We start from the raw sequence: 27597 nt of genomic DNA, 5'->3' as shown, positions 1-27597 counted from the left end.
CGTCCACTACCCCCAGCAGCAGGCAGCTCCTGGCCCCAGGGCTGGGACATTTGCTCCCTGCCCCTAGCAGCAAGCAGCCCCCAGCCTGGCTCCGTGATCAAAGCAGGGACTGGGACATTGCTCCCTGCCCCTGGAAGCAGGCAGCTCAGAGCCAAGGCTGGGAGCTGCCTGCTGGCAGGGGCAGGGAGCAATGTCTCAGCCCCCACTACGATCACAGGGGGACATTGTCTCCACCTGGGCTCCAAGATCTGAGTTTGCCCTGGCAGTATGCAGCTACTGGGGGAGAGGATTATTCTCCCACCCCCTGCTGCCCAGCTGACCAGGAGGAATTCTCACCCAAAGCAGAATAATCTACTTAATTTCCTGTAAGTCAGCAACACCACACAAGCTTCCAAAGCATAGATAACTTGACTCAAGCAAGTATTACTTAATAGCTGTCAGATATACATTAAGACTCCTGTTACAACAAGTTGCTCAGTTGCCATTCAAGCACAGTTGTGCAGCTGGCTGATAGCCTTACACTATTGTGAAGTGTTGTAGCAACTCTCTGTGACAAGGAATAGTACTGCTAATGTCTGGGGACTATCCCAACTTTGATGGGGAAAGAGTACTTTGAATGAGATGACAGGTGCAATATGACAATCAAATTTATTTTCAGCCTAGACCTTGACAAAGGCAAAAACCTAGTGGCATTCCAGCAGAGATGGACCCACCAATTTTCATGACAGCTGGGCCTAGGTCTCCGTAATATGATGTAAATAATGGGCTTCATTCTCTTTGGTGTGAAGTTAGGAGCTATTTCATTGAAACCAACTGAGTTGCCCCAGTTTACATCAGTGTAAAATGAAAGCCCTGGTCCCATCCCTAACCCCTGACCTATGCCACCAAAAGTACACCTTTTGGCAGGGGACGTTGCCATCCTGGAACCAGAAAAAAAACCCCAAATCATATACTAAACGTCAAACACTTACTATAACATTTTAATTTTATTACAAAAAAATATTTTTGTCATGATTTGTGTTTGCGTAATGTATATAGAGGTGATTGCATAATAGCTCAAAAATAAAGTCTTACTCATATATTGTGTGTGGGGCGTGCTTGGGGGCAGTTGTGTGTGTATGGTGGGGTTTGTGAGGTGGTGTGGTTGTGTGTTGGGGCATAGGGTATGTTGTGGGGGTCTGTGTGTATATGTGGAGGGGTTGTGAGAGCAGGGTGTGAGTGCTGGTGTGGAGAGCTACCCATACACTCCCTCCCATGGTGCACAATCTCTATCAGTGGTGGCAGCAGCAGTAGCAGCAGGCAGCAGCAGGCACTGCTGCCTGGTGGCACACAGCTCCAACCACAGCAGCATGTGGCTGGCAAGGAGCGCAGCCAAGCTGGCCCAGCTCTATCATGCAGTGGACATGCAGTTCCTGGCACTCATGTGCCACCAGGGGAAGCCTTATGTGATGGAGCTGGCTGCCTTCCCCTCTCCCTGCCGCAACATGCAAATCCTGGGACTCCATCAGAAGTGGTGGGGAGCCCCCCTGCCTGCTTCCCAGTGGAGTCCTGGGACCTGTATGTGGCAGCAGGGAAGGCAGCTGGCTCTATTGCGCAGGGCTTCCCCCTGGTGGCACAGAAGCTGCATGTGCACCATGGGAGCCCCACAATAGAAATGGGTCAGCCTGGCTGTGCTGCCATGTGCAGCTCTGACCAGAAGTGTGTACATCCAAGTGGCAGTGCCTGCATGGACTATGAGCACCCCAAGGGCTCACCATTGCCTGCTGCTGTTGCTATCGCTGGGCACTGTGGGGGAGAGTGCATGGGAGGGTCCCCATACCCCCTTCCCTCCCTCCCCCCCACACCCTGCCCACCCAAACTCCACTCCCCTGCTGCCCCCCTGGGCACAGGCTCTGCACTTCCGCCAGCCCCAGCCTCACACTCCCTGCTCAGCTGCAGTTCCCCTCTGCCCCCACCTCTTCCCTACCTGCTGCCTGGAGCAAGTGCTGAAGCAGGGAGATGAGGAAGAACTACTGGACACCAGGGAAGCCAAGTAGGTCCCTTGGTCGCTACAGCAGTCCCACTGGGAAGCTGTGTACTGGCCCACCTGGGCCCTTCCATGCATGAGGGTGGGAGTGAGGCATGTAGACTGAGTGGGGTACAATTAATTGGTAGGCACCTGCAGGCCAGATGAAATTTTCTGGTGGGCCAGATCTGGCCTGCAGGCCGTATTATGCCTGCCTCTGCCCTAGAACGACTGAATTACAAATGTTTCCCAAAATAACAAAGATTTTCGGGTATGGAGTAGGCTCTACTGCAGGGGCAGGCAATTATTTCAGGCGGAGGGCTGCTTACTGAGTTTTGGCAAGCCATCGAGGGCTACATGAGAGTTAGCCAGGGGCAGATAAATATTAATTTTCTAAATTTTTCAGGGGCCCTGTAGGCCAGATGCAATGGCCTGGCGGGTCGCATCTGGCTTGCGGGCCACATTTTGCCCACCCCTGCTCTACTGGGATTTAGTTGTGCTTCTCAGTGAGGTAGGGTCACCTTGGAAGTATTGCACTTCAGACTTTATTGTGCTGTATTAGTAAAATAGCAGACTCTAACATACTTATTCCAAACTATTAAGCATTCTGGAATGACCATAGGTAGGACACTGACTATGTTGCTGAGTGAGTAGTTGATGACTGGGATTGGATGTTTGTGAGTCACCTTCTGCAGTTCAAAGTGCTGTATAAATCAAGCTTTCATGGGGGGTCTTGGCAGGTGAGGTTTCAGTCCTGCAAGATGCCAAGTACCTCAACTCTTGCTGATGTAAGGGGAAGATGAAGGTGCTCAGTATCCCAAAAGGCAGATTTTGGCTGTAATGGAGAATATTTTTCTAAGCACTTAAATCCAAGTCATTATGATGCACACTTACCACTCCTAACACTCAGCTGTAGCGTGACATCCACAACTGTCTTCAGAAACACATGCAGAATATGGCCTCTGCCCTACCCATATGTAGCTCTTTTTTTACTTTCTCAGACTCAGTATTACGCAGCTAACTTTTCCAGTTGGCAGCTGTATTGCAAAAAGGCACTCTGTCTAAGCTAGAAAATGGAACAATTCTGCCTGCTTGGGAAAATAACAATTGGGAAAGTAACGATCATGTCAATACATCATAAAGGTTTCAGATACTCAAACTGAAGTGGTAAATGAATCTATGTATGTGCCTTAGTGTGCTAGTTTTGCTGCAACCACAGCAGATGCTCTTAAAAGGACTGGGCTTCATAACAAATGTCTACTAGCTGGTGTTAAGGTTCATCTAATAACTTCAACCTATTGAAGTTCCAGAATTGATCCAAAATCATAGCATTTATCCTGTTTATTTTCTAATAATAAACATTAGTACCTAATGTTACTTTTATGTCCTTATTATTGGGCCATCTTATTAGTTGATAAGTGTAAGACCAGTTCAAGGAATCTATGCTAATGTCCTAATGCTCCACAGTGAGCTTTTAACATGTGTTAGCCCTGAATAGGTAACTTTAAAAGCTGTTTTCCTCACCTCACCACAGAGCAGGATGTGTGCATATGTGTTGCTTTCAGTCCTCTTTTCTCTGGTAAAAAAGAAGGAAGTGTATTAATTTAGCCTGTTTAGAGCAGTAGTTTTCAGCCTGTGGTTCTGGGACCCCTGGGGGTCCGCAGACTGTCTAAGGGGTCCATGAAAGATGACTATGATGAATCAAAAGTGAATCTCCACACTTATAATTCAAAGGGGTCTGCACCTCCATTCAAATTTTTTTAGGGGTCTGAAAATGAAAAAGGTTCAAAACCACTAGTTTAGAGAGATACCAAGTTAGTAGTGAAGTGGGTGCCAAAAATCTGAATGGTGACTTGATAACATCTCACTAGATCTAATTCTTCACCAACTGGAGTATCAAGATTCTTCTCGACTTTGGTGCAAACAGAAGCAGGACAATGTCTAGGGTTTCAGATTATTTTAAACAATCTTTTGCAGAATGTTTGTTCGGGAAATGAAGTAAGAGTTGATTGCTGCAACCAGAAAGAATAGGAACATTTTATTTGGAAAAGTTAATGCAATGCACAAATAGTAAGATTCAAATACAGTTGCTACATTGGTATTACTTGGTAGCACTAATTTGACACACAAGAATTAAAGGGAAAGGGATTTCCAAAGAAGTAGAAAATGTATAGGTTGTGACAGCAATTGATCAAAACAAGATGCATTGCTAAAGCATGCAACCCAGCCTCTCGCACACAACCATGCTCCAGAGCCAAATAATTATCCCTTTTAACCTTCATGGCAAGATTTCTAGATATTAACAACCCATCAGTGTATCCCATTAGGTACTTCTAGTCCATATTTGGACCCTGTCCCATTTACATTTCCCACGATGCAAGGACTCCCATGAGAAGTGCTGCCACATGCCCCCCAACAGAGCTACCAAGTGTTGCTGTGGAGACAAAGAAATGCCCTTGGCTCCACTGTCCCCCCCACTGGGGTGGTTTGTACCTGGGCCCACATGAGTGGAGGGCAGCGTTTGATCTCAGAAACATATGCACGTTGTTTTAGAAACATACGTGCACAAGCCTTTTTTGAAACAAATTATCACAGTTTCCACATGGAACACACAACTTCCTGCATCTTTAATTGTCAAACAGCACAGTTCAAAGGCACAAACGTAGACCATTTCCCTTCATAAAACAAACTAATTTGGTAACTGGCTGAGCTGCCTCTTATACAGTGATATAATAATATCATTAAGTCAATGGAAATGTTACAAAACAAAGGTGTGGAAGTAATCTTGGCAACCTCTAAGTTTTGTAGTGCAACAAACCTATAATCTGCCAGTTATGTTGCTCTTAATATAAGCAATATGCTTTAACAAAAAAATATTAGGAACAGGGTGCTAATGTATACTAGTCTGGAAAGAATGTCACTCATTACTACACCAGACCCCTCAGAAGTCATTAAGGTAAATGCCGTATTGTTAACTGTCCATTGTCCTTCTAGCATCGTGATGCATTCAAGTTACTGACTGTTCATTGAGACTTATCCATATATGTGGTAAGGGACATCACTGGAGAAAGAAAAACACCAAGCTGAGCCAGAAGCAGGAGAAAATTCTCATCGCCATGGTGTTGTGCCTGAACATTACCTGAAGTACCACTCAGGAGTGCAGTTTATAGGCTTCTCCTCCCAAATGGTCTTCAGTCTCTGTGCCCAGGTGGTCAGCATTTCCTTTCTCTTCTCCTCAGTTTCATACTCGGGCGAAAAGCAGATCTGAGGAGCGAGGACTTTGAAACCACAGAAATGCAATATGCCATGCTGCACACCAAAACAAGAAGGACATGTCAGAAATGGTATACCCATGCTCTTGAGCGTTCAGATTTGAAAAAAGAATCCTGTATAATCTTCCTCCCATCCCATAAGGCATGTTTTCTTTTGTAAAACAGTATTTCTCAGAACCTGTCTGTTTAGGACAGCAAGGGAATGAGGGCAGATGCTTTTGCAACCCAGTACTTGTACTTTAATTTATATGAAAAGAGATATATGCATATTGTTTCATATACTTCTGAACTCTGTTTGTGCCTGCATTTTCATTATCTATGGCAGGGGTTTTCAACCTTTTTTAAGGAGTGTACAACTTCTGGGTACACTTCTGGCAGAGTGGGGGATAGTGGCGGCCAGATGCAGAGAGGCCTGTGAGCCGCCACATGAAGCTCCCCCTCTCCCACATCTGACTGTCTGGGCAGCGCCTGCAGAGGGGTGCCACTGTGCAGCCTGCAGAGGGGTGCCACTGCCCTCCCCTGCTTCTGGGAGGTGGTGGCACTCCATCCCTGCCCACCCACATGTACCCCCCAGCCCCTTTCCAAGTACCCCAGGGGTACACCCCCGGCTGACAACCCCTGATCTATGGAATTATATCTCAGAGTGCTACTGAACCCATACGTTTTCCCTTCTCTTCTGAATTTGCCTGTGTGAGAGAGAGCAGAATGTTTAGTGTGCCGCTTTGCGTTATCTTGGATTATCTGGAATGCAATACGTGACTCACTCTTGCACTACATTTGTTTCTGACATTTCTGCATCCAGCTCAGTCCTATAACTCTGGTTCTGGCATATGCACTTCTGAAAGTGTTTTAATGCCTTTTCAAGTCAGCTAATTTTACTGCGATGCCCTTTTCATAGTTGCTAGGGGCTGGGAGGGACCTCATAGATCATTGGGTCCAGCCCACCTGCACCGGGGCAGGAAAGACTGGTGGGATCAGATAACCCCAGCAAGATGGGTACTTATTTCTGAATGTTCGATTAAAACCCTTCCCTTTGTCTGATTTGTAGATTATACCACTAAATGGATTTAAGAATGCCAGTAAAACCACATGACTAGTAACCGCAGTGGTGAAGAGGTTGTGTGTTTTCAGAAAGTATCTGGAAAGCAGTTTACTTGGTTTGTGTCAGCAGGAGCACATAACAGTTGCCAGGCCTTTGCTCTCCTAGTCAAAACTGCTGCAACAGCTAGCAATATTACTTCCTCTATCACAAATGCCATATCTGATGTATGCTTTCCTTAAGACCTCAACTAAGTCAAGTAGTTACATTACAATCTCTTTAATTTAAAGGAAGGTTAGTCATTGTAGCTAAAAAAAAAAAAAAAAAAAAAATCATGGATATATGAAGTAATTTTACGATTATCTCCTGACTTTGGAATGCTTGGTGCTGGCAGTATTGAGAAATAATAAATTGTACCTGCATGGGCCAGAGGACATAATGAATATCACCACTGATCCCTCCTTTTGAATACATTTCTTCATTCCCTCCTGTGGTAAATGAGAGCAGGGCCAATTTATTCTGGAATTAAGAAATAAAGATTTAATCATAGGGTGAAGAGCAAGCGACTCCATAGCAAAAAAGAATGCTTCAGAAACATTGGAAGATGCTGGGTGCATAACAGAGCCTCACAACATTATCCTTATAGGGAATGGTAAAGTACGTGGAGAAAATTGATAATGAATTGCATGTGCTGTAGTTCTGGGAAGCTCGGAAAAAGGCAGATACTTGCTCTTCCTTGTAAAGCCTTTGAGCTCCAGGGTTTGAAAGCACTGAAAGTTCTTCCCTTTCCTACATTTAGAAACAATGTCCTAGATAGAGAATGATCTTCCTGCAAAGCCTGTCAGTAGGCAAAAAAAATTAACTTGGGTATTTCTGCAGTGGTCTTTAGACACTCCTTGCCAGAAGTACTTTAAAAGCTCATGTTTCCTCCAATTCTACTATCAGGGTATGTGTCACAGGCTTAGGCATCACCATCTAAACTCTTTTCTTTAGAGCTGCCAAAAGAACCTGCTAGATGTGAGCTGGGTGCAAAGGATGCATCTAATTTTGTAATCTGCCTGAGGCAACAGCTTTCAAGGGTGAGAACTAGCCACATTCATCTCAGTGGTCATTCTTTCTGAAACCTAATTATAATTTTCATAGATTTCATAAATTTTTAGGCTTGGAAGGGGCCTCAGCAGATCAATGAGTCTGACCCCTTGCCCTGGGCAGGAATGAGGACTGGGGTCAGGTGACCCCAGCCAGGTATTTGTCGAGTCTCCTCTTAAAGACCTCCAAGGTATGGGAGAGCACCACCTCCCTTGGAAGCCCATTCCAGATTCTAGCAACCCTAACTGTAAAGAAGTTCTTCCTGATGTCCAAACTAAATCTGCTCTCTGTCAGTTTGTGGCTGTTTTTTCTAGTTACTCTAAAGGGTGTCCTGGTAAACATAGTATGTCCTATTCCTTGCTGCCCCACCCTGACAAATTTGTAGACAGCTACCAGATCCCCACTCAGCCTTCTCTTATGGAGGCTGAAGAGATCTAGGTCCCTCAACCACTCCTCATAGGACGTATCCTGCAGGCCCCTAATCATGAGAGTGGACCTCCTCTGGACCCTCTCAAGGTTATCCACATCCCTCTTGAAGTGTGGCACCCAAAACTGAACACAGTACTCCAGCTGTGACCTTACCAGTGCTGCATAGAGGGGAAATATCACCTACCTAGACCTGTTTGTGCTTCACCTATTAATGCATGATAGCATGCAGTTAGCTCTATTGATAGTTTTGTCACACTGCAGACTCATGTTCTTCTCTTTGATATTGGAATCAACTATGACCCTGAGATCCCTTTCTAAGCAGTACAGCAGCAGAAACTCCTCCCCCAATCTGTATGTGTGTTGATGATTCCTTCTCCCTAGGTGCAGTACTCTGCACTTACCCTTGTTAAACTGCATCCTATTCTGTTCTGCCCATTTTTCCAGCTTGTCCAAATCCACCTGAATCCACTCCCTGCCCTCCAGCATGTCTGATTTGCCCCATAATTTAGTGTCATCCATGAATTAGGACAGTGTCTTCACTACACCCGTGTCCAAATCACTGATAAAGATGTTGAACAGCCCTGGCCTGAGAACTGAGCCCTGGGGGCCTCCACTGTCCACATCCTTCCAGGTTGATACTGACCCGTCCACCACCACTCAGAGGTGACCATTAGCCAATTTGCCACCCACCTGACTGTGTAATCATTCAAGTCACAGCCACTCAGTTTTTTTGTAATGGTAGAATCCTGAAAGTAGTGAGCAATTAAATAGTTGACTATCTGTCTATTATTAATCTACCACAGATGTAGATGTCTGAGAGTAAGCAGGCACTGGACAGTGAAAGACTTTACTCACTAGGTCACTGTTGTTTGTAACATAAAAAAATCCTTCAAGTCTTGAACTGGTGTTTGATAATGCTCATCTTGCCTGAGTAGAGACTATGGAATATGGAGAGATGGGAGAGCAGGCCACATAGCCAATATTTATGATTTTTTTTGGTGGATTTATTTCAGATTTCTTAAGAGGTTTCATGGCACAAACCCAACCTCTGACATTTTTTTAGCAGAGATCTTTCTACCCAATGCTACACTGTCACTTGTTAGAGATTATAATTCTTCAAACCACAGTAGGATAATATTAGAGTGAAAAATGTTAATCTATGGACTAATTTAAACTGTAATGGGTTATGACAAAGTTATTACAGAGCAAAACATGTCTGTACCTACTCAATTATGAATTTCACTTTATAAGCAAGATGGAAGAACCTTCCAGACACTCTCAGAGTTTTTTCTACTACTGGCACTTCACAATGTGCACACTTTCTATTCCCAAATCACTACTACTTCTGTCTCTACCCCCTGCCACACACTTTCTTCGCTAAGTGTGGGGCTGTGCAAGTGACTGGGCAGTTCAGGTCTGGGATACTAATTTTGAGATTTACAGTATCCTACAGAGAAGCATCAGATAAGATGCATGAGCCTGGAATCATGCTCTATGGTCCCGGAACTGGAAACTATGACTAGACTCTGCCCAAACCCAGTTGGTTTAAAAATGTGTGGGATCTAGTGACTGGGTATATTCAAAACAAACTGGTCACTTTATGGTGGGGTTTATGATTAGGTTGTGACAGACATCTTTAGATAATGGATTCTTGTTCATTTTCTTCTCTCTTCTCTTGGCAAGGTGTGCACAATACAAAATGACATTCTCCCTACTGTGAAAAACAGTTCTTTCCTACTGCTCTCTAAAATGAGCAAAGGCAGAGACCCTTGTAGCTGCTCCACCATATCTTCCTGATAGCTTGCTAAGCAGAGAGATTTCAGCATCTGTTTTGCTTCCCTGTTTATGACTTTAAGGCATTATTATCCAAGACTGGCCTACCTGAGAGATCACCCTGCTCCTTGTGCTAATAACTAGCCCAGCTGTGTCCTGTAGTATTCTTCAGCCAGATCTTCATAGCGATAAGAGGCAAAGCAGTTGGCAAGCAGCACTGCAAAGAGTTCCTCTCTATTTTAGGCTCCCAATATTTAGTTAGACTAGCCTTTCAAGTATGTTGCAAAAGACACCCATTGTGCAGCAGTGTGCTCTCTAAGGTATAGAAAGGGGGTTTTGGAAGCTAATTGCTGAACATGCTTTCTGGAATACAGTGTTCCAAACGTAACCAGTGCCTTGGCATTGTTAGCATGTCTACAGCCTCCAGAAAAAAAAACTTTCAAATTATGTTAGTTTAAGTAAGCACTGGGTGCCTAATAGCAGGCTGGATGCAATAGATTCATTGCCCTACCCAGAAGAAACCGCAGTCTATAAATCAGAAAGACTCCATCCACAAAAGCTACACAGAAGCTGAGGAAGGACAAAGAGGGATTATAGCCATTGGTAAATGAAAAAGCTTGTCCATGTCTTGATTGTATATTACCATATTTTCTCACATACCCCCCCCCCCCCAAAAAAAGAAAAAAGATACAATCTTTGTTTTGAGAAGGCAGAATGAAGGAAGGATTTTTCCAGAGTCATGGCTTAATGCAGTCCTTATGGAGCAGGGACAGAGTTCACTCTTCAGTGTCACTCACTCTTCTGGCAGCTCCTTGCTCAGTCCAAAGCTGTTGCCAATTTGGCAGTGGCTGGGAGAAGGTTAGCTGCGAGGAAAGAGTGAGTGAGTGACACTGAAGTGAGTGACACCCTTCCTGCATATTTGGGTGTCAGGATAAAAGCCAACATATAGAAACAGTAAGATTTTTAGGAGGAGTTTTGAATGACCACTGATTGCCATTAAAAGGCCTATAATGTTTGGGGTTTTTGCATATAACCACACCTTTCCCTGAAAACCAGCTAGGGAAAATTGAGGTGCATATTACATGTGATGAAAAGAGATCCCCAGGGGTCTGGAAACTGTGGGGAGGGGGTGGAGCAGGGGAAAGTAGAGCGGTGACAGTGTTAATTGACACAGCTCTGGGAGTTATAGCAATTTATGATGCCACTGCTCCCACCCCCTTCTACCAAATTTCTGCACCCAGGGGGAGTACCCCCTCCCCAACCACATGCTGTGTGCTGCTGTAGGGGCTGTGTGCTGAGTCTGGGACTATGCGCTAAGTCTGGGACCACACAGTGGATCTAGAGCCACATGCCAGGCTTGTCCCTGTGCATTGTCTCTGGGGCTGCATGCCAAGCCTGGGACCATGTGCCAACTCCAGAGCCAGGGCACAGACCCAGGCTCAGTGCACAGCCCCAGGAGGCAGCAGATAGGGTTGGACTTAGTATGTGCCTCTGGAGCCAGTACATGGTCCTGGACTTGGCACATGGTCCCAGGCTCAACACGCAACCCTCACAGCTGCATATAGGGTTGGACCCAGCAAGTGACTTTGGACTCGGCCTGCAGTCCTGGACTCCGTGCACTGGGTCCTACCTGGCATGTGGCTCTGAAGCCAATGCGCAGGATCAGACTCAGCACATGGTCCTGGACTCAGCAAGCCAGATTGTTCCACAGGCCCAACTAGAGTGCAGGACTGGTACCAGGCTTGGCTCCATAGCTGTTGCCACTCACCTTGATCAAAGATTTGTTTTTTACTTCAGGATCCTCTTAAAAAAAAATAAATTAAAAAAAAATAAATCAACGTAAGTACGATATACAGAGGCAAGCTTGGTGCAAAAAAATATGGTATTTGTTATGCCTCATTTATCCATTCATGTTAATAATGGGAAATTATGGCATAAGCATAAACATGACTTACAGTATCTTCTATTTTAATAATCTGTGGAATGTACCTTGAGCAAACCAGCATCAAAACAGTCTGGAAAATTGTGAGCAAATCCTTGGGTCAGGACTCTGTCCATCCATCCTTTCATAATTGCTGGCATACTGAACCAGTATAAAGGAAACTAAACAAAGGCAAATGATCTTGTTAATATCACAACCTATTTAGCCACCACTTCTTTTGACTTTGCTTTTTATGCTAGGAAATTCCTATCATCATAAGCAGTCAAACTGTTCAGGTCACGTTTAGTCAATAAGGCCTATCGTTGCAGTACCTCCTGAATGATGTTCATTTCAATCTTTTGCCAGCGTTTGATTACAGTTCTCTTAAATGCTATATAGACAACATGTGTGGTGTTCAGATGATATGGTGAGTAGGGGGTCTCTCACACAAACTGATTTAAAAATTCCAGCGTTTGTAAGAAAATAGAAGAGAAAGATGGACATTGAAAACATAAGTAGAAGTAATGCACTGGCCAACTGATACGACAGGTAGACTTGTCTAACTTAGTGGTGTCTAATACATGTGGCCCAATCTAGCACATGGGGCTGGTCCAGGGGCTTGATCCTGCACACAGGGTCAATCCAGGGGCCCAATCCAGAACATGGGGCCAAATCATCCAGTTTGCAGGGCTCCCCATAAGTCTGGAAATTTGGGTTGCTGCTTTTGCCATGGGCCAATTTCAGCCAGCAGGCCATAGCATGGTCTAAGCGCAAGTTAGACAAACATTCGTCCAGGATGTTTTAGAAAGGGATAATCTTACCATGAGCAGGGGGTTGATCTAGATGGTCCTTTAAGGTTCCTTCTAGCCCTATTTTTTTTAAAATTAATTTAGGTAAAATGAGGTAATTATCAGAAACGGTATCTGGACAAGTGATCTATTCTCTCACTAGCATTCTGCTGAAAAATATCAGACCTTGGATATGGGGTTGCCACTTCTTTCACAAGGTATTTTATTGTATTCATTGTACCTTCTGAAATTTAATGTCTTCACAGTATAAACAAGGGAAATAATTAGGTAATATAATACAAATTTAGAGAGGTCTATTTTATGGTCAGTGTGGTAGGATGATTGACAGCAGATTGTTGGTTATGCCCAAGGCCAAGCAGTGGACAACTCCAATTACAAAGGGCATTTTAGATGTAGATAACTCTAAAAAGTGAACTGCAGTGCATTTTTGCTTGATTTTAATATTATCTGGCACTCCAAATATATTCAAACATACATATAACATCAGACACGCACAAACCCTTGAGACACTGGATGAAAAACTCCTGCTCACCCAAAATACTGACATGCAAAGTGTTAATGATAGACCTGTTGCCTGCTTATTTTGGTCAGATTCCATTAGGAATACTTGAATCTAATAGCTTTCTGGTCTACTTCCTTACTCTTGCATTTATTTCTCTTTAACATTACAACAAAAGATCTTTCAAATAATGACCTGAAAAATCACCAAGTCAGCTTCCTGCACTTTCTTCTGCTCCTCAACAATATCCGTTGTCAAACATCCTTTCCTGTAAGCTTCCCATGACTCTGCTCCATAATTAAACTGTTCTGAGTTGTGCAAGCAACCTGTAGAGAAAGGATATGGACACTGTTTATCTTGCTTCCATCAGATTCAACCAAGGACCAAATACAGGTTGCAAACTGCCATCCTAGATTGGGATACTTCATTCCATTGTTTTCTCATAAGCCATGTAGCAACACTAGGATGAAGATTTGAAGGTTAATCTAACCCCTTTCAAAGTGTATTCACTTATGTTATGACCCCTTTATACCACCCTGTCCAGTCTGCTTTCACAGAAGAGTAAGAAGGCCATAACATGAGTGAGAATTGGGTTAGAAGAATGTAGGTACTGAACCTGAGCAACTGCTAAAGAATTACACTTTCCACTAAAGTCAGTGCGAGCTGAGGATGCTAGCACCTTTCAAGACTGGATTTGTGACATTTGATTCAGACATCATGCAAACTTCTTTGTGTTCTTTTGTAATGTATTTGCAGTTTCTCTATTCTTTCAGTTGTGGGTTTTAGGTTAGCAGACACTGGGCACATCTACACAAGATGTTTACTGCACAGTTGACTAATTAACTGCACAATAAACATCTCAGTGTCTACACGTGCGCCCCTATTAGGGCACAGAAAACTAATAAACTCAACAGAAGGGTAGTACTTGTAAATACAAGATGCTGATTAGCTGGCTTGGGCATGAGGGTGCTTCAATGCTGAGACTGCCTGAAGACTAGCCCCATGCTGAAGCACCCTCATGCCCCAGCCAGCCTCTCTGCAGCACATAGGGCTGCTCCGACCAGTTTCAATTAAGCTGGGGCTGCTGCAACCCGGCTCAGTGTACTGTGGTTTGGGCTAATGTGCAAATATGGGCCCAGGAGCTTCCTGGGAGTGATAAACTGAGGAGCAATAAACTCTACAGTTTATTACTGCCTCCTAATGGCATGTGTAGATGTGCCCGCTGTCAGCTGAGCCGAGTCATAGTATGGCACTGTATTTTTATTCCTGAGACTAGAATATCAGGGCTGAGAGCCAGTTTTTCAGAGGTGAAAGCCGTTCTTGATAACAAAAAGCCCCCAAAACAGCCCACTGATGAATCAATTTTAAGTTTAGTATGATCACCATTGTTTCTCTCCAAATTTTTACTAATATCACTAATATAGGGATGGCAGATTTACTATATTCCATTAGAATTATTTATACCTGGTGGATGACAAAACTGGTCTATGCACATGGATTATTCTCAGAAAAATCTATTATTGCACTGATGATTACATGGTTTGAATAAAGGTGATAACACAAATATCAGCAAGCTATAAGAAACATTCATGCCCAAAGGGACTAAATTAAGTTAAAACTTACATTATATAGAGCCTCCAATCTATTTAAGCTAACGGGCCCAAACTTGCTACTTGCTGTAGTTAATAAAGAAAAATCTCATAAAACTCAATAGCGTGTGTTTGATTCCTAGATTAGCATCATTTACAAAATGTCCACAGGAAGAAAGAAGTAGGGTTTTACAAATAGCTATTGCTTTCTACCAAAAGCCTCCTCAGCTGTTTTACAGATAGCATATGATGTTTGCATCAATCTAGCTCTGGCAAGTAACGTGAGATAAATGAGAGAGTTAAATGTTTTTTTTAAGATGTACTTCAGTCAGTCTCACCGACAATGTCATTCCTTGTGGCTCTTGGCTCAAACTCCATTGAGTAGAGATCAGACACTGTGACACTGCAGCTCTGTTTGCTCAGTTCTTCCACAGCAATATTTTTTAAGGACCCATTCAGAGACTTGGGCTCTTGATGAGCATACACTATGAGTACTTTTCTCCCTGGAGCTGAAAAAGAGAGAGATGTGTTAGTGAGATACAGATTTTAAATAATGGACAGTAAAAGGGCCCTGACAAGTAGCTCAAAGTGAGTAATTGGTTAATTATAATAATTGCATTTAATACCCATTATGTTATGGTCAGGGATAATACAAATAGGCAGTGGCTGCAGTGCAGGAGGGGTCTGTGGAACTCGAGGAAGCGGCCAGCCAATTTTGTAGGTAGATCATGGGACCAGTCACCATTTTCATGAGCTGTGTGGTGGGGACCCCCACGCTTCTGATTGGCGGAGGGGCCTTGGTAGTTCTGCCCTTCTCTGCAGATTGCCACATGGTCCAAAACTGCATCTTAATTACCCTAATTAAGCCCAGGGAAATCATTAATCCAGGTGTTATTAAGCATAGCTTCCATGGTCTTAATTAGGCTAATAAAGCCACAGTTTCAGGTCATACTCAAGCAGCAGGCTCCACTTTTGGCAGGCTTGCTGGGGTAGGGGAAATAAAGAACTTACTGGCAAGCAGAGAAGCCCTGCAATCTTGGAGCACCAGACAAAGATGGAGGCAGGGGGCTGTACCTCCTGCTGTGAGCAGCCTTGCCCTGCCCTGCCCTGCCCTGCCCTGCCCTACCCCACCCCACTCCTCCCTCTGCCTTCTCCCCCATGCTCCAAGACTGCAGGACTTCTCTGCTTGCTGTAAGTCATGTAGTTTTTTTCTGTTTGTTTGTTTTGCAGTGAGCCTGCCAAAAGCAGAGTCCACCCAAAATTGCAGTTTCCACAAAAAAAATTACACAATCATAATTTTCGTAGGTCTCTATTAATTAGAAATTGCTGTGCTGAGGGGCAAGAAGACATCAAAAACTGCTACGTGTTCCCCGAGTGTAATGCTGTAGTGCATGGAGTTAATAATTAAAATCTTCTTGCTTATTTACACTGGCCTGGTGAACTGAGTACCTGTGGCAGAACCAGAGGATGAATAAATACACCAGATCCCCATCATAATGAGGATAAAGTTAGAGCTTTCATGTACAGCCACAGCTATTGACTTCTATCCCTTTCCCAAATGCCACTTTAGTCAGTCAGACATAAAGAAGCAATGTTTCTCAATCTATTGACTAGAGTGGAATACAGCAGCATCCTATGTGAAACTATGGATCAGCTCTGCCAACAGGACATTATAATCACCAAATGTTATGACCAAATACTATTATAGACTTAATACAATTATAAATCCATTAAAGTTTTTTACTCACTAAATTATTCAAGAATTTCAGTGAAAGTGTCACCCATTTGCTGCTTAAGAGGCTGATTGCTAAGCCTTACTCAGAGAATGGTTAAGGGAACTCAGTGATTAGAGTGATCTGGTATTCAGGGCCTGATCCTTTAAGATTTGACAGCTTCACTTGCCAGGGAGCAGAGGGCACTCAGCATTGTAGCTTTGAGGTAAAATTTTCAAGGGCACTCAAGCCCGGTGGGACTAAGTGATTTAAGTATTTAATGTTACTTCAGGACCCTAACAGAATACTCACTTAACTGAGACATTTCTGAGTATCCAGTGTGCATAGTTCTAGCTAATCAAAAGAAAACAAACTCTTCTTACCTGCCATTTTCTGAAAGCACTGAGTCATTTTGTCTTTTTTGAAAATCCAGGATTGCCCAGAATTTCAAATTAAATATTTGCTCGCATGAGAAGTGCAATCACCAGTGAAGATATCACTTTTCCTCTTAGTACACCTTGCTGAATATTTGAAGCCTGAAACAAAAAGGGGGTTACAAACAAATCCAGTGAGTATGCCAATCCACAGACTGCACCAAATCTACAAGGAGAATGAAGATGTGCAGTGGTATCCTCTTACTCCTGGTCGAGTACCTCACTTCACTCACTTGGACTGACCTTGCTGCAGCTACTTTCAGGGAAAAACATCTTTTTCCCACTGAGAAGCATCACAATACACAGCACAGCCTGAGGATTAGTGCAGCCCAGCTTTTTGCAAATCAGACCCTCCTACCTGCCAGCTGGGACCTGTTTTAGCAATATGAATTGCAGATGGATGCATGACTCACTAATGGTAAAGTCAACAAGTATAGACTAACAAAACTCTTGGATTAGAGATGATATCTTTTGTTAGGCCAACTAAATGGTAGCAAAAACATTTCTTTCTTTGCAAGCATTTGGGTCCAAACACCCTTCTTCAGGCTGTGGAGAATTCAAAGACTGTAAAAGGTCTCTCAGATAGAAAATAAATTTAATTTTGCACAGGGGATATAGAGAATGTAAGTTTTTTCCCCTGGGTAACTCCTTTTGTGAGAGAGTTGCTTTCTGATTGTTGATTATTAGGCAGGCTTTATCCCTGGAGGTGTCTGGTATCAGTCAAGGAGGTGAAAAAAAAATCCTCTTTCTTGGCTAACAATGAAGTTTACATTTCCAAATGGTGTTTGGAAGGAGAGTGTTGGGAACTGAAAGCTTGCAAAGAAAGAATTTTTTTTTGCTACTATTTAGTTGGTCTAATAAAAAATATTGTCTCCAACCCAGGAGTTCTGTTTGTCTATAATTCTTAGATCAGTACAGCTATAACATGTATCCCTGAAAGTCAACAAGTGTTTTTTACATGTGCCAGCTGTGAGTTCATATTTGTATTGACCCAGTATACTCTAGCTGCTCTGCCCTGTTCCAGTCCATCTTTAAACAGACTTTAGCTGGTTGGTTAAAACAGCATTTTACAACTTGTTTTGCGTCAGTCTACCTGAAGCAAAACATACATTAAACTGATGGGTGTTGCCCAGTTTTCTGATAGTTTTTCAAACTGATTGCAAAAATCCTTCACAAGAAACAAACAGCCTTGACACATGGTGGAAATGCATTCTCATTGAGCACTCATTTTGTCTATTACACCAGTACTGAAATATGTGTTTCAGCCTCAGTCTCCCCCAAAATGCTCAGCCTTTGGCTGCAGGCTGTTTGCAACCAAAACACTGATTCTTTGGGTCTGTGCATAATTTACTGGCTGAGTGGCTACTTCTAAGGATGTGGAGAAGCTTGAGAGAGTCCCCAGAAGAGCCATGCGCATGATCAGAGGTCAGGAAAACAGACCTTATGACGACAGGCTGAGAGCCATGGGGCTCTTTAGCCTGGAAAAGCGCAGGCTCAGGGGTGATCTGATGGCCACCTATAAGTTTATCGGGGTGACCACCAGTATCTGGGGAAACGTTTGTTCACCAAAGCGCCACAAGGGATGACGTGGTCGAATGGTTATAAACTACTGCAAGACTGTTTCAGGCTGGACATAAGGAAGAATTTCTTTACTGTCTGAGCCCCCCAGGTCTGGAACAGTCCGCCATCGGAGGTGGTTCAAGCACCTACATTGAACATCTTCAAGAGTAAATTGGATGCTTATCTTGCTGGGATCCTATGACCCCAGCTGACTTCCTGCCCCTGGGGCAGGGGGCTGGACTTGATCTTCTGAGGTCCCTTCCAACCCTAATGTCTATGCAATCTATGAAATTCTAGGAGTACTGCTCACCTAGATGCATTAAATTCTAGGAGTAGCTGCTCACCTAGATGCATTAAAGTTTTCACCAGCTGATCTTCTTCTGCATTTGCCTAAATTCACAGGCTAAATTAAGATGTTATTCAGTATGAAAAAGACTGCTTTTCCCTGCAAGTAGCTTCACTGAGATCCATGGGAAGTAGGTGGAATGAGATACTTCCCCAGAGGTAAGGAGGTTACAATTAGGGTGGACATCATAGACGACAGTCTGGTTGTCCTCTGTCCTCTATTGACATGAAACCCGATGCCTTTATGTCCTGTATTTTTCTCTTGAAAAGGTCCCATGGACCACAAAGGCGTCGGGTTTCATATCAACAGAGAAGAGAGTATGATGGTCACCCTAGTTACAATCCAGCCCCTGGAGTCCTGTTTAGTACTAGAGTATTTCAGGAAGTGAGGACAATTATGAAATAAACTGTTGTGTGTGCAATAACCACATCGTTACTTCGTGAAACATCCTGATACGTGATACCAGCGTCACTGCAGCACTGCAATAAAATGTGCTACGCAGCCTCCGGAGGCAGCTCTGACAACGGGCAACCCTTATCTAAACTGCCACAGGAAGAGAGTGTGCGTGCATGTGCGCCGGGGGAGGGGGGATAAGCCTCTGTCTTTCACACAGCCTCCTGACTCCTCCGTGTCACAGCTGGTCAAACCATCCTGCTGATGATCTAGAAAAATGGCCTACCTGTGAGAAACCTCTGCAAGTCCCCTCCCCTCTAGACCTGGCTACACCAAAGGACCTGGTCCCTTACCTCCATTAAAAGCTGCCTGCTATTTTGCTCTCCCTATCACAAGGCGAGAAGCGCTTTTTTTTTTTTGTTGGCCCACCAAGTCCTGGTTCCCTGCCAGGCACCGCTGCCTGCCGCTTTCTGCGACTCGCCCCTCACCTGCTCCCGGGCGCGGCGCGGCGCGGCGCGGCTCTAGGCCAGGCGGGCGGGGAGTGCCCGCTGGAGCTCGGGGGCGGCGCGGCCACGACTAGCGCCTGCAAGCGAAACCTTCCGGCGCCGATTTCCCCTGCTCCCCGTGCCGGCTCCGCCTCGCACCAATAGGAGAATGCTGGCAGCTCCTGCCCCCAGCACCAGCCTGTCAGGGGGCTGCTTCTGTATCTCTCCTGCTGCTGTCTGAGCCCGGCTCGTCTCCCCTCTCCTCCCCGGCGCTGTGCTCAGGCACTCCCCGGACACACGTGCACCCGCCCCCCCTCTACACCCCGACTTCCACACGCACCTCTTCCATACCTCAACACGCACGCACACTCCCCTTCCATAGCGCAACACATGCACCCCCTTCCGTATGCCTCCCCAACACACACACTCTCTCCTCCCATACCCCTCCCCAACACACACATACAAACACACACACACCCCTCCCCAACACATATTCCTTCTTTTCATACCTCATGCCTCCCAGTGCTCCACAGTCACCACCAGACATCCATGGGCATGTGCATACAGGCATCCAGACCTAAAAGACATACCCGGAGGCTAAGATTACTGCTCTGAATACCAGAACTCCTCCAGGGAGGGTGTGCATGTGAGTTGGCATGTCAGATGCACCCTCAAAGCAGGTAAAAATTCCCCTCTCCCACTCTGGGCTCAGAGGCATGTCTCCTTCTCTCCCAGCTAGAGCAGGCAGGGGCATCTCTAGAGCCTCCCTTAGCCCTGGGGGCAGTAGGGGAAGCAGAAGCTGGTAGGCTGGGGAGGAGGGGAAAGGAAGGGAAGGAGAGGGGACCTGTCTCTGAGCACAAGGGGGGAGGGATTCTTACCTGCTTTTAAAAAGTCCCTGGATGCTCCTGTGATGACATCCAGTCAAAAAGGGGTGTGTGGCTGCACCACTGCAACCCTCCCCTCAAAGAAAAAGAAATCATAAATATTGGCTATGTGGCCTGCTGTTCCATCTGTTCCATAATCTCTACTCAGGCAAGATGAGCATTATCAAACAAAGACAGCAAATAAAGATAGCTAAATAAATATTTACTAATAGCTTATGATTACTTGAGGTATTTATATCTTATGCCTGCAGACAGAAGGACTACAATTACAGATCAAAAGCCTCAATCTTATATGTATGTAAGTACTTTGTTTACTTCCAAATGGCGTTTGGAAGGAGGGTGTTGGGTCCTGAAAGCTTGCAAAGAAAGAATTTTTTTTGCTACTATTTAGTTGGTCTAATAAAAAATATTGTCTCCAACCCAGGAGTTTTGTTTGCCTATAATTCTTAGATCAGTACACCTACAACATGTATCCCTGAAAGTCAACACGTTTTTTACATGTGGCAGCTGTGAGTTCATATTTGTATTGACCCAGTATATTCTAGCTGCTCTGCCCCGTTCCAGCAACCAACCCACAAATATTATCAATCTCTCCACACACACGCTTACCAAAACTGAAAAATCTGTCCTTTCTAAAGGTCTAAATTTCTGTCCAGAAAAATACCCTAATAAAATACTTTAATGTGGAGAACTAGAAGAATTCTTCCGATGCCTCCGCCTCAAGGAATATTTCCATGACCAAACTGAACCCACTCCCAACAACAACTCATCCTCTGACAACATTCAGGAAAGGATCAATGCCAAAAAACTCCAAAAACCATCAGATTGGACACCTCACAGTGGACGAAACCCTAACCTTGACCGCTAAATTGGCTGCTTCAGGGAAAGAATGAACAATGAAAAAATCAGCAACAGATGCCACCACAACCTCTCTGTACCAGAGAAAAAGGCCATAGAATCTCTAAGATCTAACCACCAAATAGTAATAAAACCAGCAGATAAAGGAGGAGCCATAGTCATCCTAAACCATGAGGATTACATAAAGGAAGCCAACAGACAGCTCTCTGACACCACCTACTACAAAGAACTACAAGAAGATCCTACTCCCCTTTTCACCAAAAAACTCAACAATACCATCAAATCATTTCCATCAAGACTACAAGAAAAACTACAGACCTTGATCCCCATACTACCTAACCTGCAGACTTTTTACATGCTCCCTAAAATCCACAAACAAGGGAACCCTGGCAGACATATTATATCCAACCATGGGACCCTAACTGAGGAAATATCAGGTTTTGTTGAATCAATCCTAAAACCGCTCATCACCCAAAGAGCAAGTTTTGTCCAAGACACCACAGACTTTCCACGGAAACTTAAAAACATAGACCACCTTCCCAGCAACACACTCCTAGGCACTATGGACATTACCAGCCTATATACCAACATCCCACACCAGGATGGCATCCAAGCCTGCCTTACATATCTACAGGGACAAGATTACAACTCAGAATACAGACCCAAAGATATTACTGACCTTATACACTTCATCCTCATGCACAACCATTTAACTTTTAATAATCAACACTTCCTCCAGATGATGGGAACAGCTAAGGGCACCAAAATGGCCCCACAGTATGCCAACCTTTTTATGAGCCACCTGGAAGAAGAATTCTTCAAGGACTGCACCATCAAACCCTTGCTATACTTAAGATTTATCAATGACATCTGCATCATTTGGACTGAAAGCCTATAATCTCTGATTGAGTTCCATCAGAAATTCAACAATCACCATCCCTCCATCCGACTTTCTCTAGAATACTTCAGCACCAATATCTCCTTTTTAGACACAATGACCAGTATCCAGAATGATAAAATACAGACCACGTTATACAAGAAACCCACAGACCAACATACATATCTGCACAGAACCAGCAATCACCCGAAACACACCAAAAAAGCTGTGATATACAGCCAAGCCCTCAGATACCACCGAATTTGCACTGAAGAGAACACCCAGGATTGCCACCTCACCAATCTCAAAAAGGCTTTCACCCAACAAGGACACTCCTCCAGAGAGGTAGATCGCACGTTTGAAAGAGCCACCCAGATACCACATGAAGAACTGCTGCAGTACAGAAGAAACCCCCCCACAAATCACACACCGCTGGTTATGACATATCACCCTTCCCTCGAACCCATACGGAAAATGCTCAAACAATTGCAACCTATACTAGAAAGAGACCCTATTCTTAAAAAGATCTTCCCAGAGCCACCCATCCTAGCCTTCAAACAAGCACCGAACCTTGCCAACCTCATCACCAGAAGCAAACTTCCTCAAGCCCAGAACACACCAAAAGGATCCAGGCCATGCCATGACAAGAAATGCAAAACCTGCCAACACATCTCCACCACCCCCACAATTACTACACCCCACAACAGAGCCATCAGTATCCCTGCATCTTACTGCTGCACCTCCAGAAATGTTATATATCTCATCCAATGCACCAAATGCCCTGATGGAAAATACGTAGGAGAGACCAAACAACAACTGCACACCAGAATGAACGCACACCAGAAATCTATCAAAGACAAGAATACCCAATTACCGGTGGGGGCACATTTCTCTCACAAGACAACCACTCTCTCTCCAATCTCTCAGTCCTGATCCTCAAAGGAAACTTACAAAACACTTCCCAGAGACAAGCCTATGAATTCCACTTCATCAACCTCCCAGATACTAAAAATCATGGACTACATATAGACATTGGATTTATGACACATTATAACTTGCCTGCCATCTGACTCCCCAGGTATCTCTCCACTATTCATCTCCCTTCTTTCTCTTCCCCCACACTCCAGCCTGTCTCTCACCCACTGACTCCTCAATCTACATTTTCACTGACTACCTGTCTTGTATGCATACCAGCCCAGCCTCTGCCTTCTTTACTTTTCATTCCATCCAGGAAGAGCACACACCAAGTGCTGAAACCTCCTTAGCCTGATGAAGGGTTTTTGAACCCGAAAGCTTGCTTAATAATTGTTTTCCAACTATTTAAGTTGGTCTAATAAAAGATATCAGATTCACCCAAAGAACCTTGTTTGTTTACTTTGCACACACAAATATTTGCACTGAACTCAATGGGACCTGCTGTGTATAGTAACATTTAGCACTAGTGTAAATGTTTACATATAAACTGCCCCCATTCCTAGCTGCTGGCTATTAACTGAGAAGACCCAAATATCAGCAGTTTTAATCATTTCACTCTTTTATGTTGACCTGGATCAATATAAGGCAGGGGTGGGCAATTATCTTGGGCAGAGGGCTACTTACTGAGTTTTGGCAAGCCATTGAGGGCCACATGACAGGCAGCCCAGGGTAGATTAATATTAGTTTTCTAAATTTTTTAGGGGCCCCGCAGGCCAGATAGAATGGCCTGGCAGGCCGCATCTGGCACTCAGGCTGCATTTTGACCACCCCTGATATAAGGGCAGCACAGGCCCTCCAAGTTGCACTGCTGCGCCTTTGCCATTAGGTGGCAGGTGAGAGCACACAGCCCACCAGCTTGTTAGGTATAGCTCACAACAATCTTACTGCAGATGCACAGCCACAATGTCCCAGGGAAAAAGTGATAGTGCATTTTATCTGGCATACTTCAAAATGACTTGAAATGGGACGGTAGTCTTGTACATCTCTAGGGTCTGAAGGCAAAAAGCTTTCTCTTGGAATAAATGCAATGTCTGTTTACAGCCTTGGAGCTCTTTGAGGCCTATAGAGGAAATAGTTTTCACATTCCCCCAAATGCCAAGATAACAGTCAGGCCCCATGAAAGGGACAAGGCTTTGGGACTCAAAGATCCTTGCGCATCCCGTTCCATTCCAGGGCCAGTCACAATCTGGCTGTCGGTGGTTTGTAGAGAACAGCATCAGAGAAAAAAGACCAATGAAGTGGGAGGCTTTGGTATGATCACTAGTCAGAAGTGGGAGACAAAAAAGATACTGTGCTACTTAGCATTTGAATGGCCAAGTTTTGCTGAGAGTGTCTCTAGCAATTGTTGATATGTTGGATGCAGAAGAACCTGACCTAGCAAACCAAATGCTACAAAAGCACATGCAACACTGAATTGCTTTCAGCAAAACAGAGCTGATGACAAAGGGAAGGCACTAGCACACAGATCAACAAGCTCACGCTATATTCTACCTGTCCCTGAGAAACTTTTATGTTAGTTTTTTCCCTGTATGCATGACACTAGTTTGAAGGCACAGTTCAAAAGATGTGAGGAATAGTATGATGATACAGAATGCAGAGGAGGAGGAGATGAGACGTAAAAAAAAAAAAGAAAGATGTATTTTTCTGAACTTGGAGTTCAGGCTGGAAAGAGGATGACAGTTCTCTCTCATGACAACTTGCAGGTTTGAGCTTTCAACATTTGTTTTTGTTCCAGATTTCATTTTTGGTCCATATCAGACTGAAAACCAAACATTTTCATTAAAAAACTGTCAGAATTGGGCTGGACACGGACATTTGGGGAGGTTAGATTGTATTAAAGTGGATACCCAATCTCACTTAGGTTTCCCAGGTGCAGACCTTACATTTAGGGTGCTGAAAGAAACCGAAGGCGCTGACACAAGTGACTTTTTGTCATGCAGTTAGCTCCCTGAAGTGCTCTACAGCCATGCCCTGACAGAAGAGCATTGCTGCAGAGTGCTTTAAAAGTGCCCGATTGCATGACAATCTGAACCCCCACTATATGAGGGTCCAGATTAAGGTGCTTCAAAGCAGAGCACCTTCATTAACTTCTCTCAGTGCACACCCAGAGCAGGGCTGAGCTGATGTTGCTCAGCCCCACACCTGATGCTGTCTTCAGGGAAGAGAGACTGCAGAAACGCTGCTCCCAACTGGAGCTCAATCTCCCACCCCTGGGACCCTACAGCAAATGTCTGTTGGATTAGGGGGTTGCTGTAATTCAGAAGTGCCATGAATTACAGCGGGGAGCTGCATGCCTGTCACTGCCCTTAGATCTCTAGTTAGGTTGATCTAAGTGCGAACTGTACAGAAATTCAGGAAGGTTAGATCAGTCTCAAAATGGCCAATCCAATCTAGGTTAACCATACTTCAGAGGTAGTTTAACTCAGATTGGGTCCAGTGAGACTGATCTAACTGTACAGTTCCCAGCACTACCCCTAGCCCAGTACTGGGCTATTTTTAGCCTCCTGGCCCCTTCCTGTACCCCCAGATGGAAAAGTCCCCCACTGCGGACCAGCCAGCCTCCCCCTGCCTCACAGTCCATAAAAAACCCCAGTCCCACAAGCTGCGGCTAGTGCCATTTTTACTGGCATTTGCCAGTGCTGAGAGATGATCGATGTAAGTCAGGATTGGTTCAGTGTGGGGTTTGTTCATTGTGGGGTGGGGAGGATGGGGGGTGAAAAATAGCCCCTGGTCCTGGGGGTGCAGAGAACCACCGCCCACCACGCACCTAACCCGCCTTGCAGAGCCAGCAGCTCCCCCAATCCTGCCAAACCTCCCCTACCCCGTGGAGCTGCCAGCCCCGCATCTGCTTGCCTCTCCCCCCACCTTCACTTACTTCAGTCAGGCTCCTAGTACCAATGAATGCTAGTAAAACTGGCCCTAGGAGTTGTCTGTAGGATTGGAGGCAGTTTGGCAGCATTGGGGTGGATCTGGGGAGGGTCTGGGGGAGTTTGGCAGGATTGGAGAGCCACTCCAATCCTGCCAAGCCTCCCCCCCCCCCACTGCCTCCAACCCTCCTTGTTGCTAGCCCCCCCCACCAAACCCTCCTGGACCCCCCCAATCCTCCCTGTGGACCTCACTAGACCCCCTGATTCCTCCTAGCCCCCTTGCAGACCCTGCTTGCCCACGGACTCAAGCCCCTCTGCTAACCCTCCCATCCCAACTTACCTTAGATCAGGTGACCATTTTTAACCTGATTTAACCTCCACCCAAATTTCTCTGAATGTCTGTACATCACTGTTTTACAATGGAAAAGATCAGGTTTTTAATTTTGTTCTCTCTCTCTCTCTCTCTCTTCCTTTCTCTTGTCAGTAGTGACTACAGCATCCAGAAAGATAAACTTAGAAACCTTCTAGTAGGTACAGTAGTTAAGAGAAGGCATGACTGGAGCAACAGGCTTGGGCAGTGAGTAGGGCACTGTGAGCAAAAATAGCAGCAGCTACACTGCTGACCTGCCACTGCCACTGGCAACACAGCCACTATGCAGAAGTGTATAGGCACACCTCTGCTTCCAGTAGAGAACTTTTATTTGAATTCATACGTCTCCACAGACCATACTGGCTTGGATGAGTCAGCATATTTAGATGAAAATACATTTAGTTAAAAAAGTTCCAACCAGCTCAAGTTATTAATGCAAGTTTGTAGAAGCTTGTTTTAACTGTTCAAGCAGAAGTTTGCTGTTGCATAGCATTTTTCATTTATAAAGATCTCAGGATGGTTAAGAAAGGAAAGTTAGTGTCATTATGCTCCTTGCCATAGGGAAGCAGACACTGGGAAGTGCAATGGCTTCCTGAAAGTTACACAGTAAATTAATGGCAGGGTCAGAAATAGGATCCAGATCACCAGACCAGTAGCCAGGGCCACAGAAAGGTGTCACAGCAAAATTATCACATCTACTGGCCTTAGTGTCACTGAGGCCTGGAAGTACATTGAAGATCACCCCAGAGATACTCCCTCCAGGTCAGAGTTGTGGTACATTGTTAGTGCAGTAACATGAAGAAACTGGCATTGCTGCTATATTTCTTCCTGTGCTATATATGCCCTGTGAATAAGAACTTAATTCCTCAAGAACTTCAAATCAGTACCTTTCACACTAGCGTTCTCTTAAGGAGTAAAGATTGAGGACTCTGGATTATATGAGCTTCAGATGAATGCAGGGTGGATTTAATTTTTTGCCTGAAAGCTTGCATAGAACATTTTTTCCAACTATTTAGTTGGTCTAATAAAAGATAGCACATCTACCCAAAGAACCTTGTCTGCCTATGATCTCTGGAGTCACAAATCCACAGTCTGAGAACTGGAACTAAGCATCACAGAGATGCTTAATGGGATCTTCTAGACTGAGCACTGAGTCCTGGTGGGTAGAGTGGTTTTCTTTAATCTTTACTAACCTATAAAGGAGCCTCTGGGAACCCCATACGATTGGGCCCCTAATATAGTCCATGACCTGTTGACCTATTTATAAAACTTCTAAAAAGGTTTATATTGTCTCAAAAGGAATATATTGTCTCAAATAGTATATAATTAGAAGTTATAAACCATATTCCATGATGATATATTTGAGCTTTAACATATCTTAAATTAAAACTATGTTTGTTTTTGTTAAGAT

General features: G+C 44.5%; 1 protein-coding gene and 1 long non-coding RNA gene across 8 annotated transcripts in view; one reads left to right on the top strand and one right to left on the bottom strand.

Annotated features, from left to right (window-relative positions):
- LOC109283852 (uncharacterized) overlaps positions 1–27597 on the top strand; it is a 139337-nt gene that overhangs the window by 67950 nt on the left and 43790 nt on the right. The gene's annotated exons all lie outside the window — the stretch shown is intronic.
- NQO2 (N-ribosyldihydronicotinamide:quinone dehydrogenase 2) lies at positions 4025–20458 on the bottom strand. Of its 6 annotated transcripts, XM_019490389.2 has the most exons (8): positions 20234–20458; positions 19865–19932; positions 16521–16673; positions 14764–14934; positions 13032–13162; positions 11597–11710; positions 6734–6835; positions 4025–5314 (listed from the first exon to the last, which is right to left on the bottom strand). In XM_019490389.2, exons 3-8 carry the CDS (start codon positions 16546–16548, stop codon positions 5141–5143), a joined length of 720 nt encoding a protein of 239 aa, XP_019345934.1. In that variant the 5' UTR covers positions 16549–16673; positions 19865–19932; positions 20234–20458; the 3' UTR covers positions 4025–5140. The 6 variants fall into 6 exon arrangements, with proteins under 6 accessions (XP_019345934.1, XP_059580323.1, XP_019345933.1 ...); XM_059724340.1 differs by lacking the exons at positions 19865–19932; positions 20234–20458 and adding an exon at positions 19946–20096; XM_019490388.2 differs by lacking the exons at positions 19865–19932; positions 20234–20458 and adding an exon at positions 19359–19628.

This window comes from Alligator mississippiensis, chromosome 3 (assembly GCF_030867095.1).
Source record: "Alligator mississippiensis isolate rAllMis1 chromosome 3, rAllMis1, whole genome shotgun sequence".
Classification (NCBI taxonomy): Eukaryota; Metazoa; Chordata; order Crocodylia; family Alligatoridae; genus Alligator; species Alligator mississippiensis.
This window is presented reverse-complemented; position numbering and strand designations above follow the sequence as displayed.